The sequence below is a fragment of the Gadus morhua genome, chromosome 21, assembly GCF_902167405.1.
Source record: "Gadus morhua chromosome 21, gadMor3.0, whole genome shotgun sequence".
NCBI classification, from domain to species: Eukaryota; Metazoa; Chordata; class Actinopteri; order Gadiformes; family Gadidae; genus Gadus; species Gadus morhua.
The window spans coordinates 9,062,427-9,084,569 of record NC_044068.1 but is presented as its reverse complement, the minus strand read 5'-3'; the positions used below and the strand labels follow the sequence as shown (position 1 = coordinate 9,084,569).

Here is a 22,143-nt window from a genome sequence, read left to right as displayed (position 1 = left end):
TAGTGTTGATCAGCAGTGAAATAGTCCGCTATAAGACTATAAGACGCTATAAACTGTCTGTTTATGGCATAGATTTCTCCTCAAATTAGGCCAATAAAGCAATGATCTCATCTCATCTCATCTCATTTTCGTCCGCTTATCGGGGGTCGGGTCGCGGGGGGAGCAGCTCAAGCAGGGGGCCCCAGACTTCCCTTTCCCGGGCCACATTAACCAACTCTGACGGGGGGATCCCGAGGCGTTCCCAGGCCAGTGTTGAGATATAATCTCTCCACCTAGTCCTGGGTCTTCCCCGAGGCCTCCTCCCCACTGGACGTGCCTGAAACACCTCCCAAGGAAGGCGCCCAGTGGGCATCCTTACCAGATGCCCGAACCACCTCAGCTGACTCCTTTCTAAGTAAAGGAGCAGCGGCTCTAATCCGAGTTCCTCACGGATGGCTGAGCTTCTCACCCTATCCCTAAGGGAGACGCCAGCCACCCTTCTGAGAACACTCATCTCGGCCGCTTGTACCCGCGATCTCGTCCTTTCGGTCATCACCCAGCCCTCATGACCATAGGTGAGGATAGGAACGAAGATCGACCGGTAGATCGAGAGCTTTGCCTTGCGGCTCAGCTCTCTTTTCGTTACAACGGTGCGGTAATGCGAACGCAATACCGCCCCCGCTGCTCCGATTCTCCGGCCAATCTCACGCTCCATAGTACCCTCACTCGCGAACAAGACCCCGAGGTACTTAAACTCCTTCACTTTGGCTAAGGACTCGTTTCCTACCCGGAGTAAGCAATCCATCGGTTTCCTGCTAAGAGTCATGGCCTCAGATTTAGCGGTGCTGATCCTCATCCCAGCCGCTTCACACTCGGCCGCCAGCCGATCCAGTGAGTGCTGAAGGTCACAGGCCGATGATCCCATGAGGACCACATCATCTGCAAAAAGCAGTGACGAGATCCTCAGACCACCGAACTGCAACCCCTCCCCACCACGACTACGCCTCGATATCCTGTCCATGTATATCACAAACAGGATTGGTGACAAGGCGCAGCCCTGGCGGAGACCAGCACCCACTGAGAACGAAACTGACTGGCTGCCGAGGACACGAACACAGCTCTCGCTTTGGAAGTACAGGGATTGGATGGCCCTGAGGATAGACCCCCTTACCCCATACTCCCGCAGCACCTCCCCAAGTTTCTCCCGGGGGACCCGGTCATATGCCTTCTCCAGATCCACAAAACACATGTAGACCGGATGGGCATACTCCCAGGCCCCCTCCAGGATCCTTGCGAGAGTGAAGAGCTGGTCCGTAGTTCCACGTCCGGGGCGAAAACCGCATTGTTCCTCTTCAATCTGAGGTTCGACGATCGGCCGAACCCTCCTTTCCAGCACCTTGGAGTAGACTTTACCAGGGAGGCTGAGAAGTGTGATACCCCGGTAATTGGCACACACTCTCTGGTCCCCCTTTTTGAACAGGGGAACCACCACCCCGGTTTGCCACTCCTTTGGCACTGTACCCGACTCCCACGCGATGTTGAATAGGCGTGTCAACCATGACAGCCCCTCAACACCCAGAGCATTTAGCATTTCTGGCTGGATCTCATCAATCCCTGGGGCTTTGCCACTGCGGAGATGTTTGACTACCTCAGTGACCTCCACCAGGGAAATTGACGACGAAACACCATCAACCTCGAGCTCTGCCTCCAACATAGAGGGCGTGTTATTCGGATTCAGGAGTTCCTCAAAGTGTTCCTTCCAACGTCCGACGACCTCCTCAGTTGAGGTCAACAGAGTCCCAACCTTACTGTACACAGCTTGGATGGTTCCCCGTTTCCCCCTCCTGAGGTGCCGGATAGTCTTCCAGAAACACTTTGGTGCCGACCGAAAGTCCTTCTCCATGGCCTCTCCGAACTTCTCCCACACCCGCTGCTTAGCCTCCGACACGGCAGCAGCTGCAGCCCTTCGGGCCTGTCGGTACCCTGCAACCGAGTCAGGAGTCCTCCAGGATATCATATCCCGGAAGGCCTCCTTCTTCAATCGGACGGCTTCCCTGACCACCGGTTTCCACCACGGTGTCCGAGGGTTACCGCCCCTTGAAGAGCCTAAGACCCTGAGGCCACAGCTAGCCGCCGCAGCTTCAGCAATGGAGGCTTTGAACACCGCCCACTCCAGCTCAATGCCCCCAACCTCCACAGGAATGCCAGAAAAACTCCGCCGGAGGTGTGAGTTGAAGATACCTAGGACGGGGGCCTCCTCCAGACGTTCCCAGTTCACCCGCACTACTCGTTTGGGCTTACCAGGTCTATCCGGAAATTTCCCCCATTCCCTGATCCAACTCACAACCAGATGGTGGTCGGTTGACAGTTCCGCCCCTCTCTTTACCCGAGTGTCCAAAACATGCGGCCTCAGATCAGATGACACGATCACAAAATCGATTATTGATCTTCGGCCTAGGGTACTCTGGTACCAGGTACACTTATGAGCACCCTTATGTTCGAACATGGTGTTTGTTATGGATAATCCATGACTAGCACAGAAGTCCAATAACAAACGACCGCTCGGGTTTGGATCAGGGAGGCCGTTCCTCCCCACCACGCCTCTCCAGGTGTCTCCATCGTTGCCCACGTGGGCGTTGAAGTCACCCAGCAGAACTACGGAGTCCCCTACTGGAGCCCCATACAGGACTCCATTCAGGGTCTCCAAGAAGGCCGAGTACTCTGAGCTGCTGTTTGGTGCATACGCACAAACAACAGTCAGAGTTTTCCCCCCTACAACCCTTAGGCGCAGGGAGGCGACCCTCTCGTCTACCGGGGTAAACTCCAACACCGCGGCGCTCAGCCGGGGATTTATGAGTATCCCCACACCCGCCTGGCGCCTCACGCCCTTGGCAACTCCGGGGAAGAATAGAGTCCAACCCTTATCCAGGAGTACGGTACCAGAGCTGAGACTGTGCGTGGAGGTAAGCCCCACCAGATCTAACTGATAGCGCTCCACCTCCCTCACAAGCTCCGGTTCCTTTCCCCACAGCGAGGTGACGTTCCACGTCCCCAGAGCCAGCTTCTGCCGCCCGGGTCTGGTCCGTCGAGACCCCTGACCTTCGCTGCCACCCATGTGGCTGCACACCCGACCCCAACGGGTCTTCCCACAGGTGGTGGGCCCATGAGATGAAGAGAGGGGGGGTGCCACGTCGTTTGTTCGGGCTGTGCCCGACCGGTCTCCGTGGCAAACCCGGCCACCAGGTGCTCGCCATCGAGCCCTCCGTCTGGGCCTGGCTCCAGACGGGGGCCCCGGGCTTCCTCCGGGCCGGGTCACATCTCCTCTTATTCCGATATTCATTGAGGATTTTTTAACCATTCTTAGTCTAGCCCCTCACCTGAGACCACTCTGCCATGAGAGACCCTACCAGGAGCACAAGGCTCCAGACAACACAGCCCTCAGGTTCACAGGGACACGCAAACCTCTCCACCACGATAAGGTGACGGTTCCAGGAAAGCAATGATATCAAAAACAAAAAAAACACAAACGCTCGATCAAAGGCCTGACCCGACACTAAAAACCCTCAAAAGGGGTAACACTGTCATTTTTTATTGGTCGTCATGAAAAAAAAAACATAAGGGTTAACACTGTCGATATTGATCAATTAGTACATAGGGGGTAACACTGTCGTTTTTATGAAATGAAACATGAGGGGTGACACTGTCGTTTTTCTTTGGTCGTCATGAAAAATACCATAAGGTGTAACACTGTTGTTTTTTATTGGTCGTCATGAAAAAAAACATAAGGGGTAACACTGTTGTTTTTTATTGGTTGTCATGAAAAAAAACATAAGGGGTAACACTGTTGTTTTTTTATTGGTCGTCATGAATAAAAACATAAGGTGTAACACTGTTGTTTTTTATTGGTCGTCATGAAAAAAAACATAAGGGGTAACACTTGTTTTTTATTGGTCATCATGAAAAAAACCATAAGGGGTAACACTGTTGTTTTTTTATTGGTCGTCATGATAGATAACATAAGGGGTAACACTGTTGTTTTTTATTGGTCGTCATGAAAAAAAACATATTTAAAAAACATATTTGAATAAAACATAGGGGGTAACACTGTCGTTTTTATCAAATGAAGCATGAGGGGTGACACTGTCGTTTTTTATTGGTCGTCATGAAAAAAAACATAAGGGGTAACACTGTTGTTTTTCATTGGTCGTCATGTAAAAAAACATAAGGGGTAACACTGTTGTTTTTTATTGGTCGTCATGAATAAAAAAATAAGGGGTAACACTGTTGTTTTTTATTGGTCGTCATGAAAAAAAACATAAGGGGTGACACTGTTGTCTTTGTCAAATAGAATATAAGGGGTAACACTGTCGTATTTTATTGGTCGTCATGAAAAAAAACATATTTGAAAAAAAAAAAAGGGTCCTTGTCAAATAAAACATAAGGGGTGACACTGTTGTTTTTCATCAGTAATCATGGGAAAATAACATAAGGGGCACCACTGTCGTTTTTATCAAAAGATACGTAAAGGGTAACACTGTCATTCTTTATCTGTCGTCATGAAAAACCCATAAGGGGTAGCACTGTTGAAATGTATCGAATAAAACATAGGGGGTAACACTGTCGTTTTTACCAAATGAAACATAAGGGGTAACACTGTTGTTTTTTATTGGTCGTCATGAAAAACAAAACAAGGGGTAACACTGTTGTTTTTTATTGGTCGTCATGAAAAAAAACATAAGGGGTAACACTGTTGTCTTTGTCAAATAAAATATAAGGGGTAACACAGTTGTATTTTATTGGTCGTCATGAAAAAAAACACAAGGGGTAACAGTGTTGTTTTTTATTGGTCGTCATGTAAAAAAACATAAGGGGTAACACTGTTGTTTTTTATTGGTCGTCATGAAAAAAAATATAAGGGGTAACACTGTTGTCTTTGTCAAATAGAATATAAGGGGTAACACTGTCGTATTTTATTGGTCGTCATGAATAAAAACATATTTAAAAAAAAAGAAAGTGTCCTTGTCAAATAAAACATAAGGGGTAACACTGTTGTTTGTCATCATTAATCATGGGAAAAAAACATAAGGGGTAACACTGTCGTTTTTATCAAAAGATACGTAAAGGGTAACACTGTCGTTCTTTATCTGTCGTCATGAAAAACCCATAAGGGGTAACACTGTCGAAATGTATCGAATAAAACATAAGGGGTAACACTGTCGTTTTTATCAAATGAAACATGAGGGGTGACACTGTTGTTTTTTATTGGTCAAAACGAAAAAAAACATAAGGGGTAACACTGTCGTTTTTTATTGGTCGTCATGAAAAAAAACATAAGGGGTAACACTGTCGTTTTTTTATTGGTCGCCATGAAAAAAAACATAAGGGGTAACACTGTTGTTTTTTATTGGTCGTCATGAAAAAAACAAAAGGGGTAACACTGTTGATATTTATCAAATAAAACATAGGGGGTAAAGCTGTTGTTTTTCTTTGGTCGTCATGAAAAAAAACATAAGGGGTAACACTGTTGTTTTTTATTGGTCGTCATGGAAAAAAAAAAAGGGGTAACACTGTTTATATTTATCAAATAAAACATAGGGGGTCACACTGTTGTTTTTCTTTGGTCGTCATGAAAAAAAACACAAGGGGTAACACTGTCGTTTTAATCAAATGAAACACAAGGGGTAACACTGTCGTTTTAATCAAATGAAACATAAGGGGTGACACTGTCATTTTTCTTTGTTTGTCATTAAAAAAAACATAAGGGGCAACACTGTCATATATAACCGCAGACATTAACAAATTACAAGTCTCAGTGGGAAGTGGGGAGAGCTGTGAGCTAACCCTCTGGAGACCGGGGTTAAAGTCCGGTTGATGTCCTCGGTTGGAATACTCTTATTTCTATTTCAGGCGAATTCTAAAGTCAAGTATAACCATTGGGATGAATTTTTCCCTGTGTCTTGTTGGTGCATTGATACGTTCGGAGGTTAACACTCTAAACAGCTCAGGTTCGGATCCCCGCAAAAACGTCGACACTGTTGTTTTTTATTGATCAACATGGAAAAAACATGAGGGGTAACTCTGTCGTTTTTTATCGGCTATCATGAAATGAACATAAGGGGTAACACTGTCGATATTTATCAAATAAATGAAATCGGAAATGAATTTATCGGTCGTCATAAAAAAACATAAGGGGTAACACTGTCGTTTTTATCAAATGAAACATGAGGGGTGACATTGTCGTTTTTCTTTGGTTGTCATGAAAAAAACCATAAGGGGTAACACTGTTGTTTTTTATTGGTCGTCATGAAAAAAAACAAAAGGGGTAATACTGTCATTTTTTATTGGTCGTCATGAAAAAAAACATATGGGGTAACACTGTCGATATTTATCAATTAGCACATAGGGGGTAACACTGTCGTTTTTATGAAATGAAACATGAGGGGTGACACTGTCATTTTTCTTTGGTCATCATTAAAAAAACCATAAGGTGTAACACTGTTGTTTTTTTATTGGTCGTCGTGATAAAAAACATAAGGGGTAACACTGTTGTTTTTTATTGGTAGTCATGAAAAAAAACATAAGGGGTAACACTGTTGTCTTTGTCAAATAAAATATAAGGGGTAACACAGTTGTATTTTATTGGTCGTCATGAAAAAAAACACAAGGGGTAACAGTGTTGTTTTTTTATTGGTCGTCGTGAAAAATAACATAAGGGGTAACACTGTTGTTTTTTATTGGTCGTCATGTAAAAAAACATAAGGGGTAACACTGTCGTTTTTTATTGGTCGTCATGAATAAAAAAATAAGGGGTAACACTGTTGTTTTTTATTGGTCGTCATGAAAAAAAATATAAGGGGTAACACTGTTGTATTTGTCAAATAGAATATAAGGGGTAACACTGTCGTATTTCATTGGTCGTCATGAAAAAAAACATATTTAAAAAAAAAGAAAAGTGTCCTTGTCAAATAAAACATAAGGGGTAACACTGTTGTTTGTCATCATTAATCATGGGAAAAAAACATAAGGGGTAACACTGTCGTTTTTATCAAAAGATACGTAAAGGGTAACACTGTCGTTCTTTATCTGTCGTCATGAAAAACCCATAAGGGGTAACACTGTCGAAATGTATCGAATAAAACATAAGGGGTAACACTGTCGTTTTTATCAAAAGATACGTAAAGGGTAACACTGTCGTTCTTTATCTGTCGTCATGAAAAACCCATAAGGGGTAACACTGTCGAAATGTATCGAATAAAACATAGGGGGTAACACTGTCGTTTTTATCAAATGAAACATGAGGGGTGACACTGTTGTTTTTTATTGGTCAAAACGAAAAAAAACATAAGGGGTAACACTGTCGTTTTTATTGGTCGTCATGAAAAAAAACATAAGGGGTAACACTGTCGTTTTTTATTGGTTGTCATGAAAAAAAACATAAGGGGTAACACTGTTGTTTTTTATTGGTCGTCATGAAAAAAACAAAAGGGGTAACACTGTTGATATTTATCAAATAAAACATAGGGGGTCACACTGTTGTTTTTCTTTGGTCGTCATGAAAAAAAACACAAGGGGTAACACTGTCGTTTTAATCAAATGAAACACAAGGGGTAACACTGTCGTTTTAATCAAACGAAACATAAGGGGTAACGCTGTCGTTTTTTATCGGTCATCATGAAAAAAAACATAAGGGGTAACACTGTTGTTTTTTATTGGTCGTCATGAAAAATAACATAAGGGGTAACACTGTCGTTTTTTATCGGTCGTCATGAAAAAAAATAAGGGTTTTTTATCAAATGAAACATTAGGGCTGACACTGTCATTTTTCTTTGGTTGTCATTAAAAAAACCATAAGGGGCAACACCAATGTTTTTTATTGGTCGTCATGAAGAAAAACCTAAGGGGTAACACTGTCATATATAACCTCAGACATTATCAAATTACAAATCTCAGTGGGAAGTGGAGAGAGCTGTGAGCTAACCCCCTGGAGTACGGGGTTCAAGTCCGGTTGATGTCCTCTGTTGGAAGACTCTTATTTCTATTTCAGGCGAATTCTAAAGTCAAGTATAACCATTGTGATAACTATTTTAGGTGTCTTGATGGTGCATTGATAAGTTCGGAGGTTAACACTCTAAACAGCTCAGGTTCGGATCCCCGCAAAAACGTCGACAAAACATGAGGAGTAACTCTGTCGTGTTTTATCAGCCATCATGAAATGAACATAAGGGGTAACACTGTCAATATTTATCAAATAAATGAAATCGGAAATGAATTTATCGTCATGGAAAAAACATAAGGGGTAACACTGTCGTTTTTATCAAATGAAACATGAGGGGTGACACTGTCGTTTTTCTTTGGTCGTCATGAAAAAAACCATAAGGGGTAACACTGTTGTTTTTTATTGGTCGTCATGAAAAAAAAGAAAAGGGGTAATACTGTCATTTTTTATTGGTCGTCATGAAAAAAAACATATGGGGGAACACTGTCGATATTTATCAATTAGTACATAGGGGGTAACACTGTCGTTTTTATGAAATGAAACATGAGGGGTGACACTGTCGTTTTTCTTTGGTCGTCATGAAAAACCATAAGGTGTAACACTGATGGTTTTTTATTGGTCGTTGTGATAAAAAACATAAGGGGTAACACTGTTGTTTTGTATTGGTTGTCATGAAAAAAAACATAAAGGGTAACACTGTTGTTTTTTATTGGTAGTCATGAAAAAAAACATAAGGGGTAACACTGTTGTCTTTGTCAAATAAAATATAAGGGGTAACACAGTTGCATTTTATTGGTCGTCATGGGAAAAAAACATAAGGGCTAACACTGTCGTTTTTATCAAATGAAACCTAAAGGGTAACACTGTATAGAATAGAATAGAATAGAAACACACACGCACACAGACACGCGCACACGCACACACACACACACACACTCAGAGGGATCCGATCGGGATTTCCGTTGCGATGGGTTTCTTCCATCAGCGACTTATACAATAAACAAATTATATGAAACAAAACCCCTTTTTCATTTTAAAATAATAGTATGCAAATATGTTGAATAGGCCTCCTTCTTTGTTATACTTTTAAATGTTCCTATATAGCATGTTTTATAGCTTACACACTGATATTTTAAAACAGGAATGCGAAATGCATCCTGGGATATTTAACGGTCCCAAGTCCACACCATGGACATATTGGGCTAGCCCCACCAATAAGTAAAATAATCTCCGTCCACTTCAACAGAGAAACACTCTGAGCATGCGCATTTCAATGTTTCATGTCCAATACACATTGCATTGGGCTGGTGGGGCTAGAGCCCCTCTTGCCCCTCCAGAGGAACTCAGCCGGAAGAAGCAAGCCAGGGTCGACTAAAAATTAAATAAAAGCGCCAAACTTATTATTTTATAGTACTTTCTGGGGAGATTATTTAAAATATATATATATATATATATATATATATAAATAGATATAAACTGCTCAAAAAAATAAAGGGAACACTTAAACAACACAATGTAACTCCAAGTCAATCACACTTCTGTGAAATCAAACTGTCCACTTAGGAAGCAACACTGATTGACAATCAATTTCACATGCTGTTGTGCAACTGGAATAGACAACAGGTGGAAATGATAGGCAATTCGCAATACACCGCCAATAAAGGAGTGTTTCTGCAGGTGGTGACCACAGACCACTTCTCAGTTCCTAAGCTTTCTGGCTGATGTTTTGGTCACTTTTGAATACTGGCGGTGCTTTCACTCTAGTGGTAGCATGAGACGGAGTCTACAACCCACACAAGTGGCTCAGATAGTGCAGCTCATCCAGGATGGCACATCAATACGAGCTGTGGCAAGAAGGTTTGCTGTGCCTGTCAGCGTAGTGTCCAGAGCATGGAGGCGCTACCAGGAGACAGGCCAGTACATCAGGAGACGTGGAGGAGGCCGTAGGAGGGCAACAACCCAGCAGCAGGACCGCTACCTCCACCTTTGTGCAAGGAAGAACAGGAGGAGCACTGCCAGAGCCCTGCAAAATGACCTCCAGCAGGCCACAAATGTGCATGTGTCTGCTCAAACGGTCAGAAGCAGACTCCATGAGGGTGGCATGAGGGCCCGACGTCCACAGGTGGGGGTTGTGCTTACAGCCCAACACCGTGCAGGACGTTTGGCATTTGCCAGAGAACACCAAGATTGGCAAATTCGCCACTGGCGCCCTGTGCTCTTCACAGATGAAAGCAGGTTCACACTGAGCACATGTGACAGACGCGACAGAGTCTGGAGACGCCGTGGAGAACGTTCTGCTGCCTGCAACATCCTCCAGCATGACCGGTTTGGCGATGGGTCAGTAATGGTGTGGGGTGGCATTTCTTAGTGTTCCCTTTATTTTTTTGAGCAGTGTATATTCTATTTTTTATATATTTCCTTTTTTTCCTTTTCATTTTCTTTTCTTCTTGTGAGAGTAGTGACTTGCCCCTAATGACCAGTCGCCACTGGTCATTCTGACCTGGGACATTTAGAATTGTCGGTCCTCATCATTTTTTTCTTGTCATTGACCGGTAATAACCGAAAACGGAAACTCTGCTATAAACCGGCCTAACTTTCACTGTCAACACCGAACCCCTTCTTCTTCGCACGGCTGTCAACATCCGAAACATACACTAGTTAGATTTACTCAAACAGCAGTTTCAAGTACGGGTAGCATAGAACTAACGTTAGCCAAGTGGGGCCTCCATGATTGCTAAATCTAATGAGAGAGGTAAAATTGCCATTAAGGAAGGAAAGCATAGTATGCCTTGTGACTGTGCTTCACAGTATGCCTTTCGAAACACCTCGTGATTGGTCGATGAAACGCTACCAGGAACGCCTGAAGGGCGTTCTTCTGTCATGACGGAAACGCCCAAGCCTGCAGCTGGACCCTTCTCTTATTTTTGGGCGGGTCAGGCTCGCGGTAAAGTTATTGCAACCAACCCCCCCCCCCCCCCACACACACACACACACACACACACACACACACTCACTCATGACGTCAATCCAGACCCAGCTGCTTCGTCTCACTGATCTCACATCACAGAGGGACACACAGCACGGTCATATTTTAGTCACGTGGGTTATTCCTAAAATTAGCAAGCTTTTCTTTTGTTAAAAGTTACGTTACTGTAAAAATATTAACTTTCCAATTGATTTGGAATTTGGCTTAAATAAATAATTACTTATGTAGCTAGCCATATTTTGTTGAGCACTGCAAGCTGTGCTCAGCTATTATTATTCTTAACCTTTGCTCTTTTTTTTCTGCATATCAGATCACTCAAACTTAATATCTATTTTTCAATTTTCCAATTGCTTGAAAATTCTAGTTGATAAGTTATTCCCAGGGAATATTTGCTCTGGGCCATCATATCAACGTTTCTCCTGTGCCATCATATTAATGGTTGTTGGCCCAGTCAATTCTGATCGATTTTCACTGGTGAAGTCAACTCCCATGATCCCATATTTAATCAGGCTTCATCAAACTACGTCTTTTACTATTTATTTGATTGAGACCCCTTGCGGCAGATATAACATGAACCTTTGTATCTGTATAGCTGAAAAGTATATTGTGTGCCTGTAACATAGTTCTTTAATAATCAAATGGCTGGATGAAAGGCTGAAAATAAACTAAATTGTATTGCTGTAAACAATACAGCCAAATCAGGCCTCTCTCGATGTGGCTCTCTACAAACACACTCTAGAGAAAAAGCGGTAATTTGGCACATGCAGGTTTTTAATAGTATAGGGGTAAAGGCACATACATCAGAATGATTGTTACATGAAACCATGTCGCTTTAACTATCTAATTTGTTTATAAGCTTGAGTATTCAGTTTACTGTATTTGTACAAATCTAAATAATTCCATTTTGACTTAAAGGTGCAGCCTGTATGATAAAGAGACATCTAGTGGTGAGAATGCAGATTACACCAAACTGAATATCCCCCTCCGTGTTGGAGAAGCTATGGTGGCCTGTACTGGCCTGTGAGGTGGCACTAAGTACATAAAAATCACGTCAACTTTAGGTTATCGTTTACAAGGAAGATAGAGATTATGATAAAAAATTAAAAATGCTTCCTCTCTAGAGCCATTTGTCCGTTCTGGGCTACTGTAGAAACATGGCGGTGCAATATGGTGATGTAACATGGAGGGCCCCTGGAAGAGCCACTCCCTTTGTAGATTTAAAAGGGCGCATTATAAGTGTCATTTTCATGGGTTTACACACTAATGAATAGCAAAGATGCCACTCAATCCCACACACGGCATACAATAACGGCAATCAAGGAACTCGCCCAATATCAGCCTAGTTTTAAAAACTAGAAACGTGTTCCAACAGAATTCCCAGAAGTTACTGTCATTGTGTTTTAATAAAGTTTTTCCCCCATAAATTCTTAAACAAAAGAAACAAAAATGAAATGTCCGGCAGAAAGACTCTTGATGTATTTACATATCATCTTTCCCAGGCAGCGAATCTAAAATCTAGACAGATATAGACAGAACAACAATGTTAAAAATCAGTGCATTCATATCCAAATCAACACCTTCTCATTCTGGTATACCACCTTAAATTCACGGAACACAAAGTTATAACAAACTGTGATTGTGCTACAAAAAAGAATTAAGGGAGTTCAACCAGGATTATTGTTAGATAAAACATCAAATGTAAAATAAAGATTCCCCACTTTGGATACATAAATAAAATTGTTCCAGATTTTTTACAAACGAAAAATAATCAACCCCACTCCGACCTTAAGCTCTTCTTAGCCTCGGCCAATGAGAAAGAAGGAGGCGGGCCATCCTCGTGTAACTCCTCCCACAATGAGGACAGCTCAAACAGCCATGGTGAAGGAGCAGCAGAAGAAGATGAAGAAAGCCTTCAATTTCGCAGAGAGCCCCAAATGATCAGTCCGATAACGACCGCTACAACGGCCAACACAATCACCAGGATGCAAATCTTCTTCCGGGAGCTCCGCTAGAAAAGGATAACAAAACCGCTGGTTTAGTTTGACGATTGTGTTAACTCTCTCCCAATCTAAATAAAGCAGAAGAATGTTTTGATCATAAATCGACTCCCACTTAAAAAAGGTATCTATTTGGGTAAATTATTCTATAAGGCGGTTTATCTATAGTAATAACAAAAATAATAATATATTGTGTTCACATAGCTTTTTTGACTGAATTTCAGGGCATTAAAACAATGAAAACATATCTGTACTCTGCAATTGCTAGGAATGAATGTTTAAGTTCCCTGAAACTACTTTTTCCTAAACTCAAGTAAATAGCCTCCGTTCTGGGTCCTCCGGGAAGGTCTGATACAGCTGTAATTGGTACTTTATTGAATGACTTACCTGATATTCTGCAGCGCGGGCCAACTGTTGGGTGGCACTCTGGACACTGAGATCAGCCGTCTCCACATTGGCCTCTATGCTGTCTGCAACACACACACACACACACACACACACACACACACACACACACACACACACACACACACACACACACACACACACACACACACACACACACACACACACACACACAGGCTAGTCTGAAGAAGGAGTACATGCATGCATATTTACACACGCCAATGCAACAAATTATTATTTCTTCTCGATAAAGTTACATGTAAGTATATGCTAATTGTTTTCTTATATTCCAACCCATAAAATATCAGAATACAAAACAGAATTAATTATTGCATAGGCACAATAATACAGTCGAAAATCTATTAGTTTAGCATTTCTGAAACTCGCATATCATATAAAAGGACTTCAACACATTAATGTATTAGCTTTTTTAATTTAATATTATTCTTTTTCTCTTTAAGATTGGCTCATCACATTGTCTAAACATTCTGCAGTCTCCAAAAAAATTAATGACCAGGGCCCCGTTTCCCGATAACGATGGATCTTCGCTCGTACGATCATTCTCCCGATGGATCTTGCGATCCATCGTCAATTTCTTTGGAGCGTTTCCCGAAACTCCTCTTAACGTGAACGCGCATTCGCTGCACTCACGACGTCGTAGGATTGTAACTGTCTACTGACACGGTGCTGAAATGGGCTCCGTAGGAGGGGGAGACGCAGGAATGTCGCAGGAAAATTGTGTTAAAAAGGGTTAAAATATATCCCAATCAAGGACAACAGCAGAGTAGCCTACAAAAAAAATAGACTGCAATTATATGAATGCTAAAGACATTAAAACACAATTGATTAGGCTTAAACCGACATATATCAGTCCTAATCCTGAATGCACTGTGCGTTTCACGGCATTTTCCCCCCTGAAATAATTCCTCTTCACACCTGTGAATAACCCGGGAGACGTCCATGATGAGGAATACAACGAAGCCCACCGTCTGGCCCGGTGCATCGTTGAGCGCACGATCGGGAGGTGGAAGTTGCGCTTTAGATGCCTTCACAAGTCAGGCGGAGGGCTCCAGTTTTCGCCGGCCAAGTCATGCGCCGTGATATGTGTGACGGCTATGTTGCACAACATTGCAGCTAAGGCTGGGGTGGCATTGCTTGAACAGGAGGACGATGACGATGAGGAAGATCGGTGTGAGGACGGCCTCCCTCATAACTACGCGGCCGGTTTTAACCCCCTCCACCCTCCCTCATGTCACTAAACATTCCCTTCAACGTGACCAATCCCCACCATATCCCAGCCTTTTGCCTGCTTCTTTGCTTGTTTTTTATAATTTTTTTTATTTCTTTTTTTTTTATTTTTTTTTAATTTCTTTAATTTCGTTATTTTTTATTTTTTTTAATTTCTTTAATTTAATTTTTACATTATTTTTTACATTATTTTATGCTACGTTTTATGAGTAGCCTATGTCAGTCTGCACAAATCCCCCCACTTTCTCTCACACATTTTGAGTGCCCTGCCTGCGCAAACATTTTCTGGACTGTCCCGTTTTGTTTTGGCCATTTTAACATCTTTATTAATAAATTAATTAATAATCTTTATTAATTACCAAACTAAGAACATAAAGGCGCAATGCGTTTTAATAAAACGCATCAAATATACGGAATGTCCGATGGTGACGCCACTGAGGCTATAGCTGACGATGCTCTTAGCGTCCTACGAGTACCTACGAGCACCCCTGGAGTACTCGTTAGCTACGAGCGTTTTCAAGACGTTCGTGACCAACGATGCTTTCGGGAAACGCGGTGAAAACTCTACGATGCCCTTTCGACGCACTTCACGATCCACTTAGGCTAACGACGCTTTCGGGAAACGGGGCCCAGATACATTATTCATCTCCAGATTTAACTAACTGGCGGCCCCTGGTGGCTGGTTAGTTCATAGCATGCACACATTACGACATGGTATACACGCATACAGATAATCCACAGGAGGTACAAAGTTCTGTAGTGCACTCACCTATCATATCTCCTTGTTCATGGACCATCAGCCCCAGATCTTTGAAGATGTCATTGATATCCACAATGTCGGACTGGGATGAAAAATATCAATACGTTTTTACTATTTACAGTTAGATTTTTTTTTTAGATTTTTTTTTTGTTTTCATTCATAGATTTGACATCTATAAGGTCAAACTGATGGATACAATGCAAATACAAACTTGAAATGAGAATCATAACATTAATACTTTTTTTTCTAGTGGACTGAGGAAAGTTTTGGAACCCGAGTACATTTATGTTTCTGTACGGTCTGTGTTGTTTCAAAACGGTGTGTCAAGATGGATGCCCCACCTACTGAATATACCTAAGGGTATGAATAATTTAACCTGAACCTAACCCTGGGGTTTCAAGGTAAGTGTTCTGGATTATGGTACAACGATCCACAGCCTCTAGCAGATATTGTCTGGCTGCTGTACCTCTAGTGCCCTGATGGCAGTCTCTCGCTCCTGGATCAACCTCAGGTCATCTTCAGTGATGGCCTCTTCCTGAGCCTGGGTTTGGAAGTCACTGGGATTAAAAAGAGAAGAAGAATACATTAAGAAATTAACCAAAAATGATAACTCAAAATAAGCAGAGACGGAGGGAGCACAAAAATTATAGTTTATTTGAAATAGTACGAACAAACAGGAAACCTAAGTTGTATTAAAGGAATGCTAGTAAAGAACCAGTTATTGTGAACTGACCTCTGCTGAAGAGGTCCAACTCCATAGCTGTCCTCCTGTGGTTCTACCTATGTGGGATTGGAGCGTGGAAAGGTTGTTATGGGAATAATAATCCGTTGTTAGTGGACAACAGTGTCCCACAAGGGACGAAACAAACAACACATTAGTCAAGGATGCAGTCATTCACTTCAATAGTTTGATAAACAAATGAGATGTTCAGGGATATTGAGTTGCAATGTTTGAAAATGCAAAGCTATTTGTATCAGTTGAGAACAAAAATCACAGGGTCTAATGTTCTTACAGTTCCATTAAGTCGATAACATATCTTGGGAAAACAAAATGGCTGTATCAAGCATGGAGCTACTGTTCACACAAGTCACCATTACCAAACGCAGGACGGCCGGCCGACCTAGCTCGAAGACCATGCTTGAAGGTCACCGAGCCCTCTGGTCAAAAGAGCATGATATGTGACTTTGGACCACAGGTTGGAATTTAAGCTTCGGCCCAAGGCCACATCAGGCCTTCTCTGTTTTAACCCATCTTCCCTGGCCGTAAAAAGGCACCAAAGCCCATAAAAACTAAAAATGAACACAAAAAAACAATCTAAAAAACACTAAAACTTGATAGTTAATTCAAATAAATACATAAACTGAACAGTTAGTCCTGGCGGTAGACAGGTGCATGCTGGTTACTCACTGAAACCCTGGAGCTAGCTCGGACCCTCTCCACAAACTCCCTCTCTTTGTCCGCCGCTTCTCTCTGGGTGTTCTGGAAGTGGTTGAGTGAGCTGGAGAAATCGTTCAACAGTCGTTCTTTCTGGAGTTTCCTTTGTCGCTAGGGTCAAGAATAAAAAGATAAACATTGGAGTTTGAATGTGGAGTTGTGGACCAAGCTGTTGCAGCTGGCATATATCAACAGCAATAAGGTTACTAAATAGTTTTAATTATAGGGGAACAGTTTTTTCGATTGCCATATATCGTATGTCCAAAGGCAACCATCTGTTTAAAAGCTAGCTAGTTCACCCTGAAACAGGGGGACTTAATCAACCAAGGAATCCTAAACTGGGCCTAGACTCAGACTTAATACATTCGAAAACACTGAAGTGTATTTTTTAAAAAGGGCAATACGATCTCAGTCTACTAATCGTATAAAATTGTTGCCTTTCAAATTCAGACCAAAGGATCGGGTTTAATCCTTAACTGGACATTTAATACCAGCATGGTAAGGGACATTAAATGGCAGGTTTTTAAGTGAAACATGATATTTGAGGAGAACCACTTTAACTACCTGATCAGTGCCGGCAGGAAGTGCGCTGAATGCTTTCATCATTCGATCCGTCTCCTTGGCTAACAGGTTGCCCTCCTTCCGTTTCTGCTGCCTGGGGGCCCATCAAATTATGAACATAGCATTTGAGGTGTAATATGAGTTAATATCTGAAAAAAATAAATAATAATAATTGGCCTCTACTGACAAACAAGCGTGTGCGCACACACATACACACACATACATACAATGAAACCACATCCAGATGTGCGCATGTCATTTCCGCAATGGGAAATATTTCAAAGTAAATACAGAATATTAGGATGAAATAAAATGCAATAGAGAATGGGGAAGTGAACAGCATCGAAACAAACCCAAGCACAACAATGCTATTTTTGGTTCAACCCAACACACACCTGCTGAATTGGTTAGTGTGTGCGTGTGCGTGTGTGTGTATGTATATATATAAATCTGTGCATGCTTTGTTGAACTGTTATTTTTTTTGGGGGGGGGGGGGGGGGGGGGATTTTCATTGCAATCTTGAACAAAACGATGCGCTCACAGTATCTGCTGTAGTCTGCTGTTGTCCTGCTCTGTCCCCAGCTGGGACACCACCCTCTGGAGCTCTGAGGCTGTCATTACAAACAAGGAGTTTCATTTTAATATCGACACAATGTATTAACTCTTGCAGTTACAAAACATGTGTAGTGTGTATTTGTGTGTGGGTTAGAGAAGGCCATTACTCAGTAGGGTGATCTTATGGATGTTGGTGCCGATGCTCTGAGCAAGAGCACTGGGCTCTGACGGGATCCCAGGACGGTAGGCCATGGTGGAGATCTGTAGGACAAGCAAACACACACAATACCTTGTCACTCTGTCTGTACAGTCAGTAAGTCAAACGGACACAATGTCCTGTTCAGTACATTTAGATGTACATGACTGACTTTCTGTAAATAAATAAAAGATGGGGACCCACTGTTAATCAATAGATTAGGTCGATTTCCATACACGAAATATTAACAGAAAATTAAAAAACAGACCAATCGATCAATAAATAAACTTGACAGGTGAAGCGTTGCTCTGAGACAAGAAGACGTAGCAGCGGATATAGCAGCCAGAGACCACAGCGCAAGCCTGTCACATATTCAGACAGGTTTACACAAATAAAGTTATGACTCTTCACAGTGACTGGGTTGGATTAGAAAGGCAAGCCTCAATTGTGAATGCAATCACAATCCCCCCCGCCCCCCATGACACGATAGCCGATGGGACAGCTAGGCGGAATAATGCGGAAATCACATTCAAAACTCAGGATCCATCTGCGACAAGGCAATTTTTATATTAAGAACAATGTAATATGTTATTTTGGTTTCATGGCTAGAGATACGACAGCACGCCCATACGCAAACAGGCCTACTGTCAGCATACACTACTAGAAACTTTCGCGATCGTGTAGAAAACTCGCAGAATCTTTCTTCACTCGTACACAACAAGCTACCGAAAAAAAGGCTCAGTTGATTACTGAGGTAAATCTATAGTTAATGTCACGAACACATCTATCGATCCAGTGGAAATGCAGTGTTTGAGTGGAGATTGCGTTTGCTTTACCTGTCTTCAGGACTTCCAGCAGCGACACATTTCCTGTATTCGCTACTCCGGGTCACATGATGTCTTGCGATGAAAAATATTAGCAGTTTTTTGCAAAAAAATCATTAAAAATAACTAGTTCCTTATATAATAACTTGAATACAGATGCAAACCATTTCACTTTAAATGTAATATCGTGAAAAAATTAAGTAAATTAAAAAAGGCACGATTTCTCTTTCTATACGTATTTCTATACGTTTATTTCAGTGGATGTATTTGAAATGTTTGAAACTACAAAACAGGCTGCACTAAACATATGGCAATCTAATAACACTTAAATACTTTAAATACAAACAAACATGGGAATTTATGTGCAAATGTACCCATTTTACCTAGGCCAAATGCAAAATGGAATACCTTCTTTCAAATAAATGTGTATGTATGTATGTATGTATGTATGTATGTATGTATGTATGTATGTATGTATGTATGTATGTATGTATGTATGTATGTATGTATGTATGTATGTATGTATGTATGCGTGCATGCATGCATGTATGTATGTATGCATGCATGTATGTATGCATGTATATTTGTATGCATGTACGCATGATACATGTATGTACGTTGAATATATATATTTATGTTTTTATATAAGAACAACATAGGCCTATATGAATAATGCATTGATTTAATGAATATAAATGGCATTCATGAAGAGATAATATCACTGAAGCAGTGTCACAGAAGCTACAATGACGAACAATAAACTGAACTGTGGACTATTGACTAGAAAGTTGGACACTATATGCTCACCATGCACACATACAACATGTTCATGTTGACAGCAAAGGTTAGACTGCTATCAGTGAAAATCATCCAGTACATTGCAAGAAGCCAGTGAGATGCTGACATCAGCAAAATTTGCCAATGGTCCTCATGTATTTAGTTTGGGTTTGTGGGGTTCACTGTCTCTCACCAGCTTTGTTTGTCAATCGAAAGGACAGCGGTGCAGAGTTCATTAAACTGTCATAACTGTATTTCAAAGCCTTTTTGTTAGGTAACCTTTACCCTCTGCGCAATTCTCTGTTAGATAATAATAGCTATCAGTCGATTCTGTCGAAAGTGGTGTTTTCTTTGAGGCACCAGATTTACCCTGAACTCTGTTTGCCTCGCAGGCCTCTAGCCTCAATAGGACACTAACGTAGGGCAGGTTGTGCCCTCCAGTCACCTCGGACTTTGGAAAATGCTTCCCTCCACTGAGATGACTTCTACTGGTCTCCTCAGGACACTGGAGGGTGATGTTGGAACACCGGTTACCTGTAAACGTTTGCAGACAACGATGGTCATGAACTGATGCTCCATGTTTTCATGCAGGAGATCTCCTTAAGTGTGTGTGTGGTGATGGCTGGTTTAACCTGTGCACAGTGATTATTAAATGAGTCTGACTCACTCTGAACCACTCTGGATCACTAAATTGATGTTGTTGTGTCTTCTCCAGAGATGATCTAAGGGCTAAGTCCATGTGCCTTGTCCCTACTTAGTCAGTGTGTGTCTGTGTGTGTGTGTGTGTGTGTGTGTGTGTGTGTGTGTGTGTGTGTGTGTGTGTGTGTGTGTGTGTGTGTGTGTGTGTGTGTGTGTGTGTATGTGCGTGCGTGCATGCGTGTGTGTATGTGTGCTTGCATCATGCGTGTCTGTGCGCGTGTGTGTGTGTGTGAATTTGCGCGCGCGCGTGTATGTGTGTGCCTGCTTGTGTGTGTGTGTGAGTGCGTGCCTGCTTGTGTGTGTGTGAGTGCATGCATGTGTGTGTTTGGGGGAGTGCCATATCCAACAGTACATATACCCCAGTCAGGGTTCAACTCCTCAGTGTCGACCTGCTGCCTGCCTCCCCTCGCAGACCAGCAGACTATCACCGTCTCTCCCTGCCATCACCGCCGCCATCATGCTGCGTCCCTTGGCCCTCGGCCTCCTGCTCGTCGCCGTGGCGACCGTCGTGGTGGTGGACTGCGCGGTGCTCACGGAGAACGGCATGCCCATCCTGTGGCAGCAGACGGGGGGTCAGCTGACCGACCTGCCCATCCAGAACGACGTCCTGGTGCCCAACCCCTGGCACTACCTGCACCGCATGAGCCTCTACCGGCTGATCATCGCCGCCACAGACCCCTACATGACCTCCATGGGCACCAACGCCACCGACAGTCCCATCTGGGGGCTCACCCTGCAGCTGGGCTGGGAGCTCACCTCCGGTAGGACCACCGACCCTCCAGGGAGTTTGGTTGTTGTTGTTGTTGTTGTTTTATGTCGTTTTAAGGAATCGGAGAAGGAATGCATTGTTCAAGGGTTGAGGGTATTAGCCGTGGAGATTGGAAGCATTGTTCTCCTCAGTGGAGAAAAACCTCATCATCACCATAATGGGTATTTCTTTGTTTTCTTTTATTATTTAAATACATTTCTGTGAAGATGCTGATTGTATATTTGCAAAACTGAACGTTTGATTTTAAAATAATGTCGCTTCCAATAAGCAACATATCATTGAGTCAGAGTGTCACTGAACTTTCCTGGGTTGTACAACAGGCAGACTTAGAGATATACGCTCTCCTATATGCCACAAAAGTCTACAATGGCTGCCCACTTCCTCCGATTGAAATTCTTTCACGATCTAGATCCTCTAACTACATCTTATAAAGGTGTATATCTGATAAAGTTAATTTCTCCATGCACAGAACCAGTATCTGGTTAGTATCTGTCTCTTATATTGGGTATTGATCTGGAGAGTCAGAGGTCACATTTGACTGCAGTGATAAAACCAACATGCTGTGTTGGTTGAATCGGTTTTTGTGTTTGCGTCTGCAGGTCGTTTGGCCGACCCCACCGGTGTTACCACCTGTGGCACTGAAACAGGAGACCGCATGTGCATTTCTACTGAGAGCTGGTGGGGCTGTGAGTCTCACACACACACACTCGGGTACAAGCTCACAAATACAAATGGATGGACACACACACATGCACACACACACACACACACACACACACACACACACACACACACACACACACACACACACACACACACACACACACACGCACGCACGCACAGACACACAAACACACACACCTCAAGAAGACTTTCAATTGCACACAAATAAACACATACATATACAGACAGGCACAAACACACACACACACACACACACACACACACACACACAC

At 42.6% G+C, this 22,143-nt stretch overlaps 2 protein-coding genes across 3 annotated transcripts in view; one reads left to right on the top strand and one right to left on the bottom strand.

The window, feature by feature from the left end:
* Nucleotides 1-11,711: 11,711 nt before the first annotated feature.
* Nucleotides 11,712-22,143, bottom strand: part of stx7l (syntaxin 7-like) — an 11,334-nt gene continuing 902 nt past the window's right edge. Inside the window, exons 1-10 of one of the 2 annotated variants that reach the window (XM_030346099.1) lie at nt 18,955-19,023; nt 18,090-18,183; nt 17,909-17,978; nt 17,371-17,461; nt 16,780-16,917; nt 16,105-16,151; nt 15,838-15,928; nt 15,381-15,453; nt 13,346-13,428; nt 11,712-12,969 (exon numbers count right to left, since the gene is read on the bottom strand). In XM_030346099.1, coding sequence (XP_030201959.1) covers nt 12,874-12,969; nt 13,346-13,428; nt 15,381-15,453; nt 15,838-15,928; nt 16,105-16,151; nt 16,780-16,917; nt 17,371-17,461; nt 17,909-17,978; nt 18,090-18,174 — 774 coding nt within the window. In that variant the 5' untranslated portion in view covers nt 18,175-18,183; nt 18,955-19,023 and the 3' untranslated portion in view covers nt 11,712-12,873. Of the gene's footprint in view, nt 12,970-13,345; nt 13,429-15,380; nt 15,454-15,837; nt 15,929-16,104; nt 16,152-16,779; nt 16,918-17,370; nt 17,462-17,908; nt 17,979-18,089; nt 18,184-18,954; nt 19,024-22,143 lie in introns of those variants that run through there. The other variant, XM_030346101.1, reaches the window with a different exon arrangement.
* Nucleotides 20,794-22,143, top strand: part of leg1.1 (liver-enriched gene 1, tandem duplicate 1) — a 5,778-nt gene continuing 4,428 nt past the window's right edge. The window contains exons 1-2 of the mRNA XM_030346091.1: nt 20,794-21,179; nt 21,787-21,873. Of these exons, the coding sequence (XP_030201951.1) occupies nt 20,876-21,179; nt 21,787-21,873 (391 nt within the window). The 5' untranslated portion in view covers nt 20,794-20,875. The remainder of the gene's footprint in view (nt 21,180-21,786; nt 21,874-22,143) is intronic.